The sequence below is a fragment of the Lycium ferocissimum genome, chromosome 10 (assembly GCF_029784015.1).
Source record: "Lycium ferocissimum isolate CSIRO_LF1 chromosome 10, AGI_CSIRO_Lferr_CH_V1, whole genome shotgun sequence".
NCBI lineage: Eukaryota > Viridiplantae > Streptophyta > Magnoliopsida > Solanales > Solanaceae > Lycium > Lycium ferocissimum.
Genome location: NC_081351.1, coordinates 64,367,213 through 64,385,549, shown reverse-complemented (window position 1 = coordinate 64,385,549; position 18,337 = coordinate 64,367,213). Strand labels below are relative to the sequence as shown.

Genomic DNA, 18,337 nt, shown 5'->3' with positions numbered 1-18,337 from the left:
GTTCCTTCAAGGTGAGCGAATACGTAAGAATGCTCATAATGACATCGGGGGTCCACGACCTTACGTCGCCCCGATAAAGTATGAATAGCTAAGAGTCCCTGTCATGTATTGTAATACGTATATGATGTCAAGCATACTATGTTGAGCTATGATAAGTATGTTATGATAAGCATATTATGATAAGCACGATGTAGTGAGCATATAATGATATCACACCGTGCCTATATGGCCGGGCAGTCACCGCCAAGGCGGGCAGCTATACACACCATGGCCAAATGGCATGGGCAGACACAGCTAGTAGGCGGCGTGAGATAATATCCGGACGCGGGATGCCCGGACGCGAGCTATTGATGATGCTAATGATATTGATTATTACACCGCACCTATATGGTCGGGTAGTTATTACAGTTATGTATATATGATATGATGATGAGTACGAAAGTAAGTCAGCATGCATGATCATCCTTATGTTTCAGCCAGTTACAGATTGCTCCTCAGTTTATTGATGCTTCATTACTGTTTATGTTTCACATACTCGGTACAATATTCGTACTGACGTCCTTTCTTCGGACGCTGTGTTCATGCCCACAGGTAGACAGGGAGGTGTCCCAGACTCATAGGAGCTAGCAGTTGATTGAGAGCACTCCATACTCGGAAGTGCCATGTATTTCTCTTTTGGTATATATATATATATATATATATATATATATATATATATATATATATATATATATCTGTATATTCATTTTGGGCACGACGGGGTCCTGTCCCATCCAGATGTCTAGTATTCTAGTAGAGGCTCGTAGGTACGCAGTGTGGATAGTCTGGTCCCATGGCTTTCATGTATATGCATGTATATATTATTTTGGATAGCCGAAGGGCTTATGTTTATAAAAGCAAAAGGTATTTCAGAAAGATTCTAGTTTTGACATGATTATGAGCATATAGTATGAATAATAGCAGATAAGCAGGCAAGTGGGTGGTGTTCGGTGGTTAGCCCCGGATACCCGTCGCGGCCCGTAGCTCGGGTCGTGACAGAAGTCTATTTATAAATCGAGCCTAAGCTCAAGATAAACGCTTATTCAACTTATACAAAGTCATCTTGTGTATCAATCTCAACTCTAACTACAACTAAACCTTATTGGTTCAAGAATATTAGTTAGTAAGCTCAATAATGATGCAGTACTCAAATTAGAGAAAAAGAATGTTCAAATAGAGTTTCGCATTGCAAAACTAAAATCATTAATTTTCTTTCAGAACTTACAAACTTAGAAGACTTGAATTGTTGAGTGTCCCAACTTAAAATAAATCATATATCTTTAAAGGTTTCTAGATAAATTTTCAAAGTATTGGCAACTTCATAATTTTTTATTAAAGAACAGTTACAGTCTGCAAATGATATATTGAACAAAAACACATAAAGTGGACTTAAAAATCTTAGATAAAAACAATTTGACTCTTTAAATTTCACATTAGAAAAATTATTCTTCTCGATGTATCGCATCTCAGATCTTAGATAAAGAAAACTCAAGAGAAAACTTCAAACACCAATGACACAATTTTTCAAAAATACTTATGGATGAAGCAATAACATCTCATTGAGCTACAAAATTGAGAGCATATTTACCTAAGCTATCCAGGGAGATACCATGTTATTTCATGGACCTTCTCATAATTGGTGATCATTCCTTGGAGGTGTATTATATCGTCTCGGTTTGCCACTTTGAAATATAACGTCAGGATCACTTGGAATGGAGAATAGTAAAGTTTAACTAACTAAATGTATTTTGCAACTGCACAAATAAGGAAGATACTCTGAATAAATTGATTAAATAAGGTTCTACAATATATTTGAGACGATAAGTAACTGTATAAAATCTTATAGTTTTTCATGGAAGCGTAAAGTTCATTCTTTACCTTGCAATATGAGTTGACCCCCACTACTATCAAGTAGCTTCATCGTAGTCCTTGCTTATTTATTCCCATTGAACCCCAAAAAGTCTTATATGTATTTGGCAAACTTTCAATCATTTGATATTGACTGAATTCTCAAAAACCTAATTTTAAAATAACAAATTTCTTAATGAAAATATGAAATAAACAAAGTTACTTGCATGCAATACTCCAGAGAAGCAAAGTAAGTATAGAAAAGAACTAGAAGAGAGAAAAAATAGGAGAATAAAAGAATAAAAGAATATCAATGGAGAAAAATAGGCAAAAGAAAGAACCCAACAAAGAAGCAAAAAAATAACATTATTCAATTGTTTCATGTATATTACCAAACACCGTTAGTGCATTGTTTCATGTATATTACCAAACACCGTTAGTGCATTAGAATGGAAACTCAAAACAATTATCATGACAACATGCATATAAAATATCCAAGAAGAACCTATAGTTCTAAATTACTTTTGACAGAGATTTCACGGAATCGGATTTTATAGGTGTAATTCTCTTTTTTTTTTTTTTAGTTCAAACATAGAAAACTCTATCAAATATCATACTTCAGAAATCGTTATGTGTGAAAATATTTCTTTCTGATTTACATGATCAAGCTTATGGTGTATAATACAAAAAGTTGTATCTTTGACATTCTGATCTACTCTCTTTTTCTCTACATCTGCATCTTCTTTTGGAGAGAGAAAATGGAGTAGGATTTCTGTTGTAATTTAAATTCATCAGATTCAAGTTGAATTTTATTTTACAAGATCTTCGAACAAAAATTTGTATGAAGTGATTCCAACAATATATTTATTCATTTAAGCCAATAAAGTAGAGCAGAATAGCCAAAAGGAAGATTGAGAATATAAAGAACCATAAGTCTGAAAGAAAGTGTATAAGTGGATAGTATAAGTGGTTTGCTGAAAAAAAAAAAAAGTGTAATACATGTGGTAACTGGTAAGAATAAGCCACCGTACAATTCTTGTAAAGGGCAAAAAATTAAAGGGCAAACAACTCTTCTATTAGAGTAGTTAAAAGCCCAACCCAAATCAATCACACACTTTATGTTGTTGTTTGTACTATTCTATGATGCAGAATTCATACAACAACTATTCACTTATTAAATATAGATTTGAATGTTAGATTACGTAAATTTAGTATTCCATTTTTAGACATACGTGCCTTAAGTAATTTAAAAGTTTTATTAGAATTTATTTTGTTTTTCTATTTTCATATCCTTTTCAAATTCATAAGCAAGTGACCAACTAAAGTTATGTTAATTAATATTTTAGTGCTCATTTTAAATACCATGTTTTTTAAAAGACAATGTTAAGACAAATATAGCAATTTAGGCAAGTAAATATCTAGTCGCTAAAAGTTAAATGCGAGAATTTCATTCATTAACTCCCTTTTCAATGGCTCGGTTATCCAAACAATTTAGCTCTGAGAGCATTATGACATGGTGCAAAAGTAAAATCAAGATCATATTATTTGATGAGTGAATAAACCTTTTGGATTGTGACGTATGATGACTTATAAAATTTTTAGAGGTACCATAACTTTTAATTTTTAAAATTAATGTAGATACCAATAAATTCACTTACCGTGTCGGTGAGTATCAGATAAAATTTCATTACTACCAACATTTATTATTCATTCAAAAATTAATTATTATCAAGGGAGGTATGTTTTAATCCCCAATCCATGTTTATGTTTTTTTTTTTTTTTTGGTAAGGTGATTTTTGCATGCACCTTTTATTTTTAAAAATGTGCAATATTAAAGGAAAAAATAGTAATTTTAGACAAACAAAAATAAAGACAAAAAATTAATTAACGAATTCCTACCTAATTACTCGAAAATAAACTTGATGATCAAGGAAAAATCACAAGAAACAAGGCGAGACTGGTAGTAAAAGGGTACAATCAAGAAGAAGGAATTGACCATGATGAAACCTTTGTATCAGTAGCCTGAATGGAAGCAATACGCATGCTTATTGCTTTTGTTGTCCTATTTTTAGAAGGTAGAAAGATGTGAATGGTCCTCATTTGTACTGCATCTCACTAACTATACTAGCATCTCCAAATAGGTTCAGTTGACTCGTGTTGTATGAATAAAGATTCAAATGTTTCAATTGTATTGCAAAATGTAAAATGTCAAGTCTGCCACACAATGACAGCTGGGAGGCATTCTTTCGTCCGAACAGGTTACTGTTTCGGCTTTCCCTCAACTCCTTCCTTAATGACCTAAATAGATTAAAAAAATTAGGTCTACACTATTATCACAGTGTACAGAGATAGGTTTATAAATTTTTTGCTGATGAGTGAATGGAATTTGTAGATTAAAGCACCCAACAGACCATATTAGTCTGTGGAAGAAATATACTACTTAATCTTTAATATTAATGCAGATACTAGCAGATTCGATTACTATGTTATAGTAAATTAGATAACTGTCATCAATTATGCGCACAACACGACCAATACTTATTATTTAGACAAATAAAAAATCATATCACGTAGTGCTTTACTGATATAAACATGAAAAAGATCACACAAATATCCATTAGAAAGCAAGTTCTACTTCACGACTATACATGCATTTTTTCTCCAGTATCAAGGAAGAAAGTTATAACATCTATAACCGCTTTTGGTTAAGGTGGGCAACCATCAAATATACATTTGCAGGAATTAGCTTATTGACTCTTCGAACAGTACTGTAAGAATCGTACCAAATATCCCGCCTCCAATCGTAATGCATGACTACTTAATGAGGAAATTCACCGCAAATACTAGATGAAAAAGGATATTTCATTATTACCTTTATATTCTTACCAAAAAAAAAATATTGAGTTTTTTCATTTTGTTGATGACATCAATATTTATTTATTTATGAAAACAAAACGCAGCCCACCCAAAAATTGGTCCTACAACCCAACATTGAGGAAGGTCCATATTTAAAGAGAGTGGTCCAGCAAGCAGGCAATTTATCTTGTTGAAAGACCTGAACCCTAAACACTTCAAATTAAGCGTTCCAATCCTCACTCACCATTTCACGGAAAAGCATAGTTCGTCGCAACAAAAAGATTCGGCTAAGGTTTCTCATTTAAGGTTTGAGTCTTCGCAGATCAATTCTGTTGTTGTTGTCATCAACTACTTGCATCTGTTTATTTGTTTGTTTTTTTTTTTTTTTTTTTTTTTTTTTGCGGTTGTGCGATGTAGTAAACAGTCCTACGTTATGCGTGAACTAGTTGGAATTTTCTTGTTTTCGTGGTTCACTAATTTTTTTTTTTTTTTGGCTTGAAGTGCTTTTTTTTTTTTTGGCTTGAAGTGCTGTGTTTGGGATATGTTTTTTAGGTTTTGTATTTTTGTTTCTGATTTTGGTTTTTGATGCTATCGGAAACAGCCTCTCCCCACAAAGGTAGGCCCACTTGTGGAATTACACTGGTATGTTTGTTGATTTTGGTTTTTGAGTTTTTGGAAACGAAAAGAGGGAGAATGCTTATGTCACCTGTTTCAAAAAAAAAAAAAAAAAAAAAAAAAAAAAAGAGGGAGAATGCTTGTCTAGGTGATTGACTAATCCTTCTGTTTACCTAACCGTGGGAGCTGAAGCTGAATAGATAGAATTGTTCTTTTGTTAAAACAAATTTAAGCCCCAGGTGCTTTCGTATAAATTCAAAAAATCCGAAGGGTCCAACAAGAATTAAAAAAGACAAGAAAGCGAAAAAGGAAAGTAAAAAGTCAGAATCTCTAATTTTGTTCCAAGCTTCTGTAATTTGTCGGCTTGTTTCCACCACGAATGGATTCGTGGATACTGGTTTCCTATCTTGGTAGTTAAGATGTTAATATCTATGTTGCTCGGACTCTCCAAAAATGTTGCCGCACTCATGTCGGGTCCTTCAAAAATGTACTACTTTTGGAGAATCCAAAACGCACCCGTTGGTATTTTTGAAGAGTCCGAGCAACATAGGTTAATATTACAACTTCACCATTCACAGCCAATATCGGGTTGAGAATGCTAGAAATGTCTCCTTTTGCTAAGTTTGCGCTTCAACTCGATAGACGTAAACTGCCATTTGGGCCTTTTATGCCTGAAGAATAGTAATCTGGTAGGACTTTGGATTTTTTTCATTGGGAATATCTGTTCAATTATTATCTGATTTATTACTGGATGATAGTATCCTTGTTACCATATTGACGTTTAGTCCGTACTACAATAACCTTTGCTTGTCGTTGTATCTGGTCAATTCGTATATAATACCTTTTTTGTGGATTGCCTTAGGTAGCTCAAGTATGGCAACTCCTGAGGCAGCTGCGGCTTCCTTAGGGCCTCGTTAACCACCCGATGATCCAACTTCAGTGCACGCAACCTTGGAAGGGCTTAATTGATAATAGTACTGGGTTATTGTACTACTGGAATGCAGAAACTAATGTTACTCAGTACGAGAAGCCAGCAGCTTTACCTCCTCCACTGCCGTCTGGTCCACCTCCAGAAGCTTCTGCACCTAAGTTGGCTCCTATACCAGGAGCTAGCCCAGTGCAACGAAACGATGGTCAAGTCCAACAGAGCCAGCAGGCCTATACTCAACAAGTCCAACAGAGCCAGCAGGCCTATACTCAACAAGGCCAACAAAGCCAGCAGGCCTATACTCAACAAGGCCAACAGAGCCAGCAGGCCTATACTCAGCAAGGCCAACCAATGACACAGATGTCGCAACATCCACAAGGAACACAACAGGTACCACATGGATCACAGGGTGTTTCAACAGGGCAGCAACAAGGATCACCAGTGGGTCCTGCCATGCAACAGGTATCCTTTATGCCGCAGCATCGGTCTCAAATGATCCAGCAACCTGGTCATCAGATGCCATCTCAAATGGGACAAACTCCGAATCAGCCAGGACCACATGTTTCTCAACCAGCAATGCAACAAATAATGCCACAGCAGCTTGGCCCCCAAGCACAAGCATTCCCAAGTGTACAAATGGGACAACCGCATGGTTATCAATTTTCTCATCACCAGACACAGCATATTCCGTATCCACAGAATTTGCCTCCACAGGGACAGCAAATTCCCCAGCAGCAAAATCAGCACCTTTCACAGAATCAACAGTTTTCCCATCAACAAGAACATAAAGTGGGATTTCAGCCAAGGGAAGATGCCGATTTCCCCCAAGGGAAACAAGTTGGGTTTTCGCCTCAACAAGTTCAGCAAACTGGGGTATCCTCCGCTCAGAATCTGCCTGTGGGGACTGGTTCTGTTATCAGACCTCAGATGTCTTCTCAGCCTTTGCAATTTGATGGTTCTTCAGTAAATGTTCAACAACCATCATCTTTGGGTCAATGGCAGCAAAACGCAAATGATTCAGGTCACAAGCTGCCTGGTCCACGCTTTCCTGGTCAGATGAGCTCAAGTATGGCACATGGTCATGAGCCGGATATGCCCCCAGTTGGATCAAAGGGTTATGAGGAAAACTCACTTGGAAGAGGAGGAAATGACTATTATTACAACAGTAATATGGATGGTCGGACTAGGCCTCCGCCTCAGCAACCCAAGCTTGCAGCTATACCTGTAGCAAGAAATCAACATGTATGTTATTTCTATATCAGTCTTCGCATATTTTATTTAGATGTGACTTCCCAGGTCCATGTTTATTATCACTTTCCACGCAATTCGTTTTGTCTTTTATTTGTAACTTTATATGACATGTTGCCAGAATCACAGTCATCTTCATCCTAAAGCTTTTTTACGTCATACTTATTTTGAAAACATAGGCAAGTCCTTGCTTCATATGTTATATTGCTAGGCAGTTTTAAGATATTTATATTTAATATATTTTCCAATTCTGAATGTTTTTGTATTATGAGAGGCTGAATGTAGACATTTGTTGTTGCAATTGTTCATTAGGAAATGAGAATGGGTGATCCTCCGCTTCAAAATCCAGTACCAGCTCGTCCGAGTGGGTTCAATAGCATGGGTGGTCCTCCAATGCAAAATATGTATGGTCAAGCAGCTGCTGGCGCTCCATTTCCAAATCCTAACCTCACGAGGCCACCTGCAACACTCACCGGACCTCCAGGAGCCATTCATTCGTCGTCCGTTGAGGTTTACCTTCAGAAGCATGAAGTGACCGCGACAGTATGTATCCAATCATAATCTGTTGCTTTGATCCAATTTTTCCCATCAAGTAAAGGAAGTGAACCTGTTCATGTTTATCAGTCAGGCTGGCTTGATTTGCTCTTGGAGATTTCATGTTCTTTCTGTAATGTTCTAAATGATCACGTTTGTGCAATGTTATCAACTGAAATTCAAGTACTTGTCATATAGTTTGCTTGATCAATCAGTGGTTGTCATATAGTTATGGAGTAAAACTAGCATTATATCTGGTAATGGAGTATTAAAAATAATATAGGAATATGTGAACACTGTCTTTTCTTACATATCAGCTGAAATTTTTGAAGTAAATAAATCAGAGAACCATTATGTGTACAACCCCCAACCCGGGCAATCTCTCCACCCTTCCCTGAATAGGACGCCCACAGGATTGAACTCAACTATTTGAGAAGAGAGGGGCTTTTGGGCCGGGGGGGGGGGGGCGGTTCCTTATGCTTTACTTTTGGAATACATGTTTTAGTTGATAGCTCTGGGAATCTTTCTAGCAATTAATGTGTTGGTTGTGATGTTGTGTTTGTCGAAGCACAATTAAAAGTTATACTGAGGGCCATCTGACTAGTAGGGATTTTCTTGTTGTGATGACATATTCGCTCTCGTAAGTTAATGTTTTACAAAGCAGTTAGAGATGCTGTTAATTTTACTGTTTCCTTTTTTGGCATCAACCGAGTGGATTTGTTTCATTAAATTTTTTAGCTCGTCTTTCTGATTCTTCTTCTTTTTGTTTTGGCTATGACTTGTGATCTATACTATTTTAAGTAGAATAATTAGATACCACTGTAACATTTTATATTGTTCTGGCATGGTATCTTCAAATCATCAATATGTAATAGTATGTTGTTAGATGAGCATGACTGACTGGAATTTGCTTGAACTTCTCAGTAGCAAGTTTGAAGTTAAGTGTGCACAAATATTACTTAGAATATCCAGAATTTGTGCCCATCCAAGTCGATACTTGTTTTTAGTTTACAACACAACCACAAACTCAAGTGTCAAAGACGGTTGTCTTTGTCAGTTAGGCTTTTGTTTTGATGGTATGAATTACACTTAAATGTCGGTTCTAGAGCAACGTAAAACATCATAAATAAAAATGTGGTTGCCTCCACTGACACACAAGAAAACCAATTATTAAAGCAAGAAGAGGCAGCAGCTGACATACTATTCTGTTTCTTAAAGTAACTGAAGAATGAGTTATATGCCTGTGCTATTTTCACCTATTTCTGGGCTCGTTTAAATGATTGAATATGGCAAGGTATTTTGAATCTAGTCATGTGTTGTCATTCCTGTCTTCTGCTTGAACCTCCCATACAATCTTTTCACGAGATCTGAACAACTAGACTATTGGTGTTCAGGGGTTCAAATTCCTCCATCTTTGTGGTCATGTTAGTTCTTTCGTCATCTTTTTTGGGTTTATGTTAGCGGATGCCTGTGGTGTATATGCAATTAAAGTTCTACAGTGTTGTTGTACGTGTCAATACTTTTTTGGGGCCTTGTGTTGCCTTCTTTGCTTCTGTTGTTGTGAGTTCCAGTTGAAGTTTATCGTAGAATTGTTTGCACTTGATGTAATTTTGTTGTTGTCAGTCATTGGTATAAGCTTTGTGGTTTAGATAGTCTTGAGTACACTTGTCCACGTTTCATTTGCTATCCATGGGTTTCATTGGTTATTCTGAAATTTGGCGGTCCTGATGTTTAATTAATTGTCTAGGGTGGTGATGTACCTGCTCCATTCATGGCATTTGAAGATACTGGCTTCCCTCCAGAAATACTGAGAGAGGTAAGTGTTCTTCTCAAATGTGATCAGTTGTTGGTAATTTGAAGGATTTTAGGATCTGCTTTGTTCCATTTCCATTTTTATTTTAAGAACATGCCACAAGCTTATCTATTGTCGCTTGTCGCAGGTGCGATATCTGCTCCGCAGGAGGAGCACATGTCGTACGCTGTAATGCTATCCTACTCATAATTTGGCAACAACTATTCTGAGTTTTTGAGGCTGCAAAATGGAAATTGGAGCCTCTGTTGCGTAGCTCTTGAAGGGTGGTTGGCCCTTCAGAAAATTCCAATAGATGACTGGGGTTTCTAGCTTATTGCTCCGGGTCTTCTGTTTTAGTTGCTCCCTTTTGTTGCCTCGAGTTGCTTCAGTAAGCAGCTGCATCCTATGTGTTTCTTTAGGATTCCTCCATTTTTCTATCTTGCCGTTTTCTTTTTTAAAGATTAAATTAGTTTTAATGCTACTAGCTTTAGTGTTGTGCTGGATTTCTTGTGTGTAGATGTCTTCTCCACTTCTCCTCTCTATTCATTTTGTTTCATGTTTGCAGATTCATATGGCGGGATTCACTTCACCCACTCCGATTCAGGCACAAACATGGCCCATAGCGTTGCAAAATAGGGATATAGTGGCCATTGCCAAGACAGGTTCTGGCAAAACATTGGGCTATCTAATTCCTGCATTTGTCCACCTTAAACGACGGCGCAATAATCCTCAAAATGGCCCGACAGTGGTGGTTTTATCGCCAACACGAGAGCTTGCGACACAAATACAAGATGAAGCACTGAAGTTTGGTCGATCTGCAAGGGTTTCTTGCACGGTGAGTTGATATATGATCAGTTTCTCATTTGCACTCTGTTAATTTTTGAAGAAGATATCGATCAACTCTTTTGTTTCAGTGCTTGTATGGAGGTGCACCTAAAGTTCACCAGTTGAAAGAACTAGAGCGCGGAACAGATATTGTTGTTGCAACTCCTGGCCGGCTTAATGACATCCTTGAAATGAAAAGAATCGACTTTAGGCAAGTTTCTCTTCTCGTGCTAGATGAGGCTGATCGAATGCTTGACATGGGTTTTGAACCCCAGATCCGCAAGATTGTAAATGAAATACCCCCACAAAGACAAACACTTATGTACACAGCAACCTGGCCAAAAGAAGTGCGAAAAATAGCTGGTGATCTTCTTCAAAATCCTGTCCAGGTTAATATTGGGAACGTTGATCAGCTTGCAGCAAACAAGTCCATCACACAGGTAATTCGAAGCAGTTATTTCCACTCTCATGTACAATGCCTGGAATATCTATGTTAGCTACTATGGTATCATCACTTGATTGCCCTTATTTATTTGTCTGACTTTTCCAACAATTAGTGACTGACTGTAGGCTGCCTTCTACTTAAAAAAAGTGATGTTTTTCTGGTTTTAAACATTTCTCCGTTTATCATTGATCTCCTGATTTATTAATTCCAAATATGATAAACAGGTAATGATGCTGTAGTTTCATTATTACTAATTATATTACCCTCTATACTTTGTTGTTTGACTTTGTGTGTGTTGGTTTTTGACAACGTGATAAGATGACAAGTTCCATCTTATCAAATTTGAAACATTGACACAAGATACTAAATGCAAACAGCCAAACACGATATATCCATCTAACTTTGTTTCTTCATGCTTAATGTGTGAAAACTGGTTTTAAATCTTTTGGTAGTCCAAACAAGTGAGTACTGTGGGTTTTAGCTCCTATACCAATCTCGAGTGAAACTAATTAGAAATGAAAGTGTTGCTTGCTTAAACAAAGGTCCCTTTGTTGTGATTATTGCAAATGTGAAATACTTGTGCAGTACATTGAAGTAGTCCCGCAAATGGAGAAGCAGAGACGGTTGGAGCAGATTCTTAGATCCCAAGAAAGGGGTTCTAAAGCTATTATATTCTGTTCCACAAAAAAGTTGTGCGACCAACTTGCACGCAGTATTGGCAGAAGCTTTGGAGCTGCAGCTATTCATGGAGACAAGTCCCAGGGTGAGAGGGACTGGGTTCTCAATCAATTTCGCTCTGGTAAGACCCCAATATTAGTAGCAACTGATGTTGCTGCTAGAGGACTGGACATACCTGATATAAGGTGAGGACCTCCTTTTCATCTGATGTTCTGAGAGTGTTCGATATTTTCTCCAGAATTTGGAAAAAAAAAAATCTATTAATGTGAACTGCTAATATTATGCTCCTTGGTTTTTTTTATTTGACATTGTAGTATCATGAACCATTTATATCATTTTAAGTTCCTACTATGCTGCAGAGTGGTGATCAACTATGATTTTCCCACTGGGATTGAGGATTATGTTCACCGAATTGGAAGAACTGGCAGGGCTGGTGCAACTGGTGTTGCATACACCTTTTTATCTGATCAGGACTGGAAATATACTCCTGATCTTATTAAACTTTTGGAAGGCGCAAATCAGCAAGTGCCTCCGGATGTGAGAGAGATGGCTTTACGTGCTGGTGGCAGGGATAGAGGTGGCATGAACCGTTTTGATCCTGTCGAGGGTGATGGGGGCCGCACACGTTGGGGGGGGGGGGGGGGGGGGGGGGGGGGGGGGGATTCTGGTGGACGTGGTGGGGTGAGGGATGGCGGGTTTGGTGGACGTGGTGGGATGAGGGATGGCGGGTTTGGTGGCCGTGGTGGGGCGAGGGACGGCGGGTTTGGTGGCCGTGGTGGGATGAGGGATGGCGGGTTTGGCGGTCCTGGTGGGATGAGGGATGGCGGGTTTGGCGGTCTTGGTGGGATGAGGGATGGCGGGTTTGGTGGCCGTGGTGGGAGAGATGGTCACTTTGGTGGCCGTGGTGGGAGAGATGGTCACTTTGGCGTCCGTGGTGGGATGAGGGACAGCCATTTTGGTGGCCGTGGCGGCAGGGGTGGTTGGGACAGGAATGATCGTTATGACAATTCAGATGTGCGAGCACGTGGCAGAGGTCGTGGGGGTGGACGTTTTGACAATAGAAGAGACATGCCAAGTCGGAGTCGAGGAAGAAGTTACAGCCCTAGTCCAGAGAGGGTTCGAACATGGGGTAGTAGAAGCAGGAGTCGCAGCAGAAGCAGGAGCTATAGCAGGAGTTATAGCCGAAGCCGGAGCCGTAGCTATAGCCCAAGGCGTAGTCGCAGCTACAGCCGGAGCCGCAGCCGCAGCCGTGATAGATATCAAAGGAGGCCTCGCCAAAGCAAATTCGATCAGATGGAGCCAGATCCAGGGATGTCAAGCGTTCAGGTTGCTCCTCCATCCGTGATGCCTGTAGGTGCACCAATTGATGGATTTTCTGGAGCTGCATCAGTGGAATCGAAACCAAATATGGAGGTAGCTCCAGTATCTGGTATGTCACCTATGTCTCCAGGAACACGAGGAAAGGGTTTCCCAGGAGCTGAGCCCATAGAGCAGAACCCTTGAATTGGAATCGCCAATCTGATTCTATCAATGCATTTCTACAACCTTAGGGGAAGTGCTGCGGGGTAAACTGAATGATGCTTCTATATATATATCTATTCTTGGGAGAGGGCGGTAGATACTGTGTTGAGGGACCTAACTACGCCTGGTATGTCCAGTATTTTCCAGGGCGGTTTCCGTGGAGGAATGTTGATCGTGGACAGAGACGTTCATGCTTGTATCTCAGGTTTTTGTAGCAACTTTTGCAGATTATTTTCAGTGAGGACCTTTTTCACATGTCCTTTTGGAGGGGATGGGGATGGAATCGTGTATGGTTTAGATGATCATCTTTAATTGCTGTCCTAATTGCTTATACCTAATATCATCAACTCAAGCGACTTATCATTTTTAAACTGGAAACAATTGGGAAATTGTAGCTGTTTCACATTTTCTTTCATCTCTTTTGCTTGATCATGGTACATTGATTTTGAATCTGTTATTCCCTAAGGTTACAAGTGCGTGAGCACCAATGTTCGATAAATTGAATTTTCGTTGGTAAACGAGTTGGGTTAAGGATTGGACCTATGTATTTAATGCCTTAGGCACTTTTGTGGAGTTATCTGCATTTCTTAGTTGGATTGACATTCTAATACAAGAATTCCAGTTTTTGTAATTGGCGAACGCTGATAATCGATTAGAAAAAACGTCATCTAAATAAATTTTGTTTTCTGGATTTTAGTAGTTTGATGGTTGACTTAACCTAATCTTTTCTTTTGCTTCAGTGTACATGCATCATTGGTATTGTACTTCAGAAACTAGGAGTGTAGGACATTTAGGATTGGATGTGAAAATTTTGGTTTGAATTTTCGAGATTTTGATTCAAGAAATCGCAATTCAAATTCTAACCAAGTTAGTTTGAATTGGTTCTTAAAAGTTCGATTTGATTATCTTAGATTTTTGGTTTTGAGCATATATGTCGGCCTTTTCTTCTTCGTACAAAAATGAAGCATCCAATAGAATATTCATGCCTAATTGTCTTAATAATGATTCCCATCAGTCATCTATGATGGTCGCCTTGATCGATTTATGGGCTTGAAATTGGAGTAATAGGCAAAGTTACACGCAAGCTACAAAAAATATCATATTTTTGAATATTCGAGCTTTCTTTCATCGCAAATATGCAATTCAATCTGAAATTCTTTAAACAATTGTAATGGTCTTGCAATGTTACTTACGGAACTTATTTTCCAATTTTCATTATGAAAGTAATTCTCTTCATTTTAAGAAACTTGTTTTCATGAAAAAATGTTTTTCAAAACATATTAACCAACCAAACATGAGAAAACTAAAAAAACATCTTTCAGAAAATGTTTTCCTCCATATCAAACACACCTGACAATGAATGAAAGATTTTGGTATTCGAACTCTTGCAATTACGGTTATACAAAGAAAACGGATAAACCGCACCAAATCGAGAAAAAAACCCGATTAGTGATTTGGTTTGACTTGATTTGGTATTCACAAAAAAAAAAAAAAAAAAAAAAACGACCATAATTGGTTTGATTTAGTTTTAACTAAAAAAAGTCAAACTGAACCAAACCAACTGACATTATGTGTATACAATTTGTTTTTAAAATATATTTTATACATAAAAGGTTATTTGAAATGTAATTTATAAATATTTTTAAAATCTTTTCATAGTTTTGGTCTTTTAACTTATTATTTCAAACTTGAACTTAGAATCTTGAATGGCCAAATAAGTTTTCTAGTCTATTAATGTTAGTAACTCAAATCAAAACCAAAATGCTAATAAATCCACTTCTTGTCGCTTGAATAATCATTCATAATCACACGGAAATTTATTCACTCTTTAAATCTGTTTTGGGTCTTTCTTTACAAAAATATTTTCTACTGCCATGTCGAGAAAGGAAAAAGCTAAACCACATTAGCCATATAGGCTACATCAGGCTAACCTTTCAAAATATAAAATATACGAAAGAATAAATTGAAACAATTACATTAATTACTGCAAAATTTGGCTTTAACCTTTCAAAAATTAAAAATATTGAACTCATGCAAGCACCCCAGGGAAACATGATCTTATGCGATTTCATTACCTTTCTTGTTGCATATTTTAATATAATGTCATCACGCATCTCACTTTTTATGTTATTGTCTTAAGCACACCTTATTAGATAGTTTTATCTTGTCATGACTAAAGAAATATTTGAAACACAAGTTATATGTTTTGTATGAAGACTTTACCTAAAAATTCCGAATAACCCGAAAAAATCGAGAAAATCTGAGGTTGAAAAACCCGATTTTTGTTGGTTTGGTTTGGTTTGGTTTTGTTTATAAATTTAAAAACCTGACGCAATTGAATTGGTTTGGTTTGATATTTGAAAAACCCGAACCAACCTGATTCATGTACGCCCCTACTTGCAACCACCTCTCCATGTACAGATCAAACTGGAAGATTGACAAACATAAATAGACTAAGAGCTTGTTTGGAAAGCCACAAGGAAATTGGAATTAGGTGTAATTGCACAGTTTGACATGTTTGTTTGACCAGGTAATTATCAAATCATAGGAAAATTGAGAGGGTGTAATTACACTCTCAAATTCTCAGGGGGTTGAGAATTTTTAGTTTCTTTATTTTAATTTTTTTATTATTTCTATTATTTTATTTCTTTTCTTTTAAATTTATTTTTTTCTATTATTTTAATTTCTTTTCTTTTAAATTTATTTTTTATTTCTATTATTTTAATTTCCTTTTTGTATTTACTTCTTAATATATGTATTTTTTACATTATTTATCTTTCATTTATCTCTTCTCATTTTCCAATTTTTACTTCTTGTGATTCAATGTAATTGCTCGTATTTATCTTTATTTTCTTTATTTAACATAACTGTGTTATTATAGTTTTTGAAATTACACCGTCTAATATTAGAAAAAAATGAGTTGTTAACAAATTTGACATATAACGAGTAATGTCATTGAAGTATAATTTTGTTGTTGAATGAGATTGCAGAATTATGTTTTCCTTTTCTTTTGATTATATTTACTTAAGTTATATTGGAACTTATTTTCTATTGTGAAGAAATTTGACATACGAGTATTATGTAAAATTGAATTTTGAACTTACGTCATATTTTTGGTTCCAATTTATCTGTTTTAGTAATATTGACTTGTCATTACACATTGCATGCCGTTCATTTCTCAATTGGAATTGATAATTTTTTTTTATAGTGCTATGGCTTTATAGTTATAAATATTAACCTTTTTAAAAATAAGCGTCCATGATATATTTACAAAATGTATGCTTTTATTTTTATAATTAATTAAATTAAAATATTATTATGAAAAATATGTTTCCATTATTTTTTAAAAATACTAGTTACAAATATATGATTATTAATTAATATATTTCAAGAAACAATATGTATCTTAAATATATAATTTAATATCATTTATGTAGGCACATATTTGTCAAATATTAACTTTTAATTTTTGATAATTAATTTTTATTTTTTAAAATTTAATTAAACTGTGTAATTACACTTTGTTGGAAATATAAACAATATTAATCAGTAAAACGAACAAAATGATAGAATCAACTTATCGGATCACCGCTGTGTCGTGGAAAGCCACTGCCTTGAAAGAAAATCGGATCGACTACGGTGCAAATCGTTTAGCCCGGTTGCTCCCCAAGGTTCCACATCACTTCCAAATACTTGCACTAGTGGCTGGAAGTTTGGAGATCAGTTACAACGTATTGCCCAGAAAACTATTGGAAGAAGAAGAGAATAATAGAGTATTTTTTATGATAGAAAAGCTCAGAATTGGTGTGGCGTATATAGGTAAAAAATATGGAGGGTCAAAGAATGACTTAAGGAGTCATTAACCTGGCAAGTAAGAGGGCTTACTGAGCCATTAATTTGGTCATCCAAATCAGCAATTAACTCTGCCAAAAAAATTGAAGTGGCTGTTACAAGAACTAATTTTTGAACACATTTATATTCTTTGCATTACACAATAAAAGAAAAGGTAGGATTAATCCCAACACACTTGTGCAACCAAGCAGTACGCTTGTAGTTACACTATGATTACGTTATGACAAACAAACAGGCTGTCGTAAGTAATTACACCAATTCCAATTACCAGGTGGCTTTCCAAACAGATCCTAAACAGAAATTCAAAATGTTATCGATCAATAATAAAAAGAACCTACTCCTTTATTTGGTGGATTTCTAGTTTTACTTCTAATGAAAACAAATGCACTATGTTAGCATTTGGCCATAGATTTTGTAAAACTTGAATTTTTTTTTTTTTTTTGAGTTGTGTTGCAAATAATTTTTGAAACTTAAAGTTGTGTTTGAACATACATTTTACTTGTAATAAAATTGAAGTTTTGTGAGTGAAAAAAAGTTTCACCCAAAAACTGATTTTTTTCTTATCCCTCTCTAAAAGCTCCCACCTTTTTTGCTCCTTTGATGAATTGAAGCCACAATTTTTAAATTGAAAGTAAAAAAAAAAAAAAAAAAGCTAACTACCTGAGTAACTCTCTTATCCAAAAACTGATCAAATTTCATGAACAAATAACTTTCCAAAATGCATGACCAAATGAGAGGCTATATGGTCAGGAAGAAATGGGACGTGTTATTTATACTATATATAAGCATGGGTTGGGGATGAATCGTCATCCGTCCCCAACTCATGTTTAAAAAAAAAAAAAAAAAAAAAAAAAAAAAAGAGTGGACCCTATGTAAAAAAATTAAAAAATATATAAAAAAATCCTCCAAACTCATGTAAAAAAAAAAAAAAAGGTGGATCTCATATTAAAAAAATTAAGCAATATAAAAAAAAAAAAAAGTGGACCCCATATTAAAAAAAAGTAATATAAAAAAAAACGTGCACCCCATATTAAAAAATCAAACAATATTCATAATTAATTAATATTCTTATTATTATGTTTGTTTGTTTTTATTTTTTAAAAGTACTTATTTTTTCAATAAGTGCTATTTTTAAAAAAAAAAAGTGTTTGACAAA

General features: G+C 36.0%; 1 protein-coding gene and 1 long non-coding RNA gene across 2 annotated transcripts; both read left to right on the top strand.

Annotated features, from left to right (window-relative positions):
* The first annotated feature begins 4,887 nt into the window (after positions 1-4,887).
* Positions 4,888-13,533, top strand: LOC132034490 (DEAD-box ATP-dependent RNA helicase 40-like). The gene is made up of 8 exons (XM_059424872.1): positions 4,888-5,049; positions 6,221-7,528; positions 7,847-8,077; positions 9,816-9,884; positions 10,426-10,695; positions 10,775-11,125; positions 11,716-11,993; positions 12,168-13,533. Exons 2-8 carry the CDS (start codon positions 6,284-6,286, stop codon positions 13,309-13,311), a joined length of 3,588 nt encoding a protein of 1,195 aa, XP_059280855.1. The 5' UTR covers positions 4,888-5,049; positions 6,221-6,283; the 3' UTR covers positions 13,312-13,533.
* Positions 13,534-13,544: 11 nt separating this feature from the next.
* Positions 13,545-13,744, top strand: LOC132034489 (uncharacterized). Its single transcript, XR_009409126.1, has 2 exons — positions 13,545-13,646; positions 13,683-13,744. It is a non-coding gene; the product is annotated as an uncharacterized LOC132034489 (long non-coding RNA).
* Positions 13,745-18,337: the final 4,593 nt, after the last annotated feature.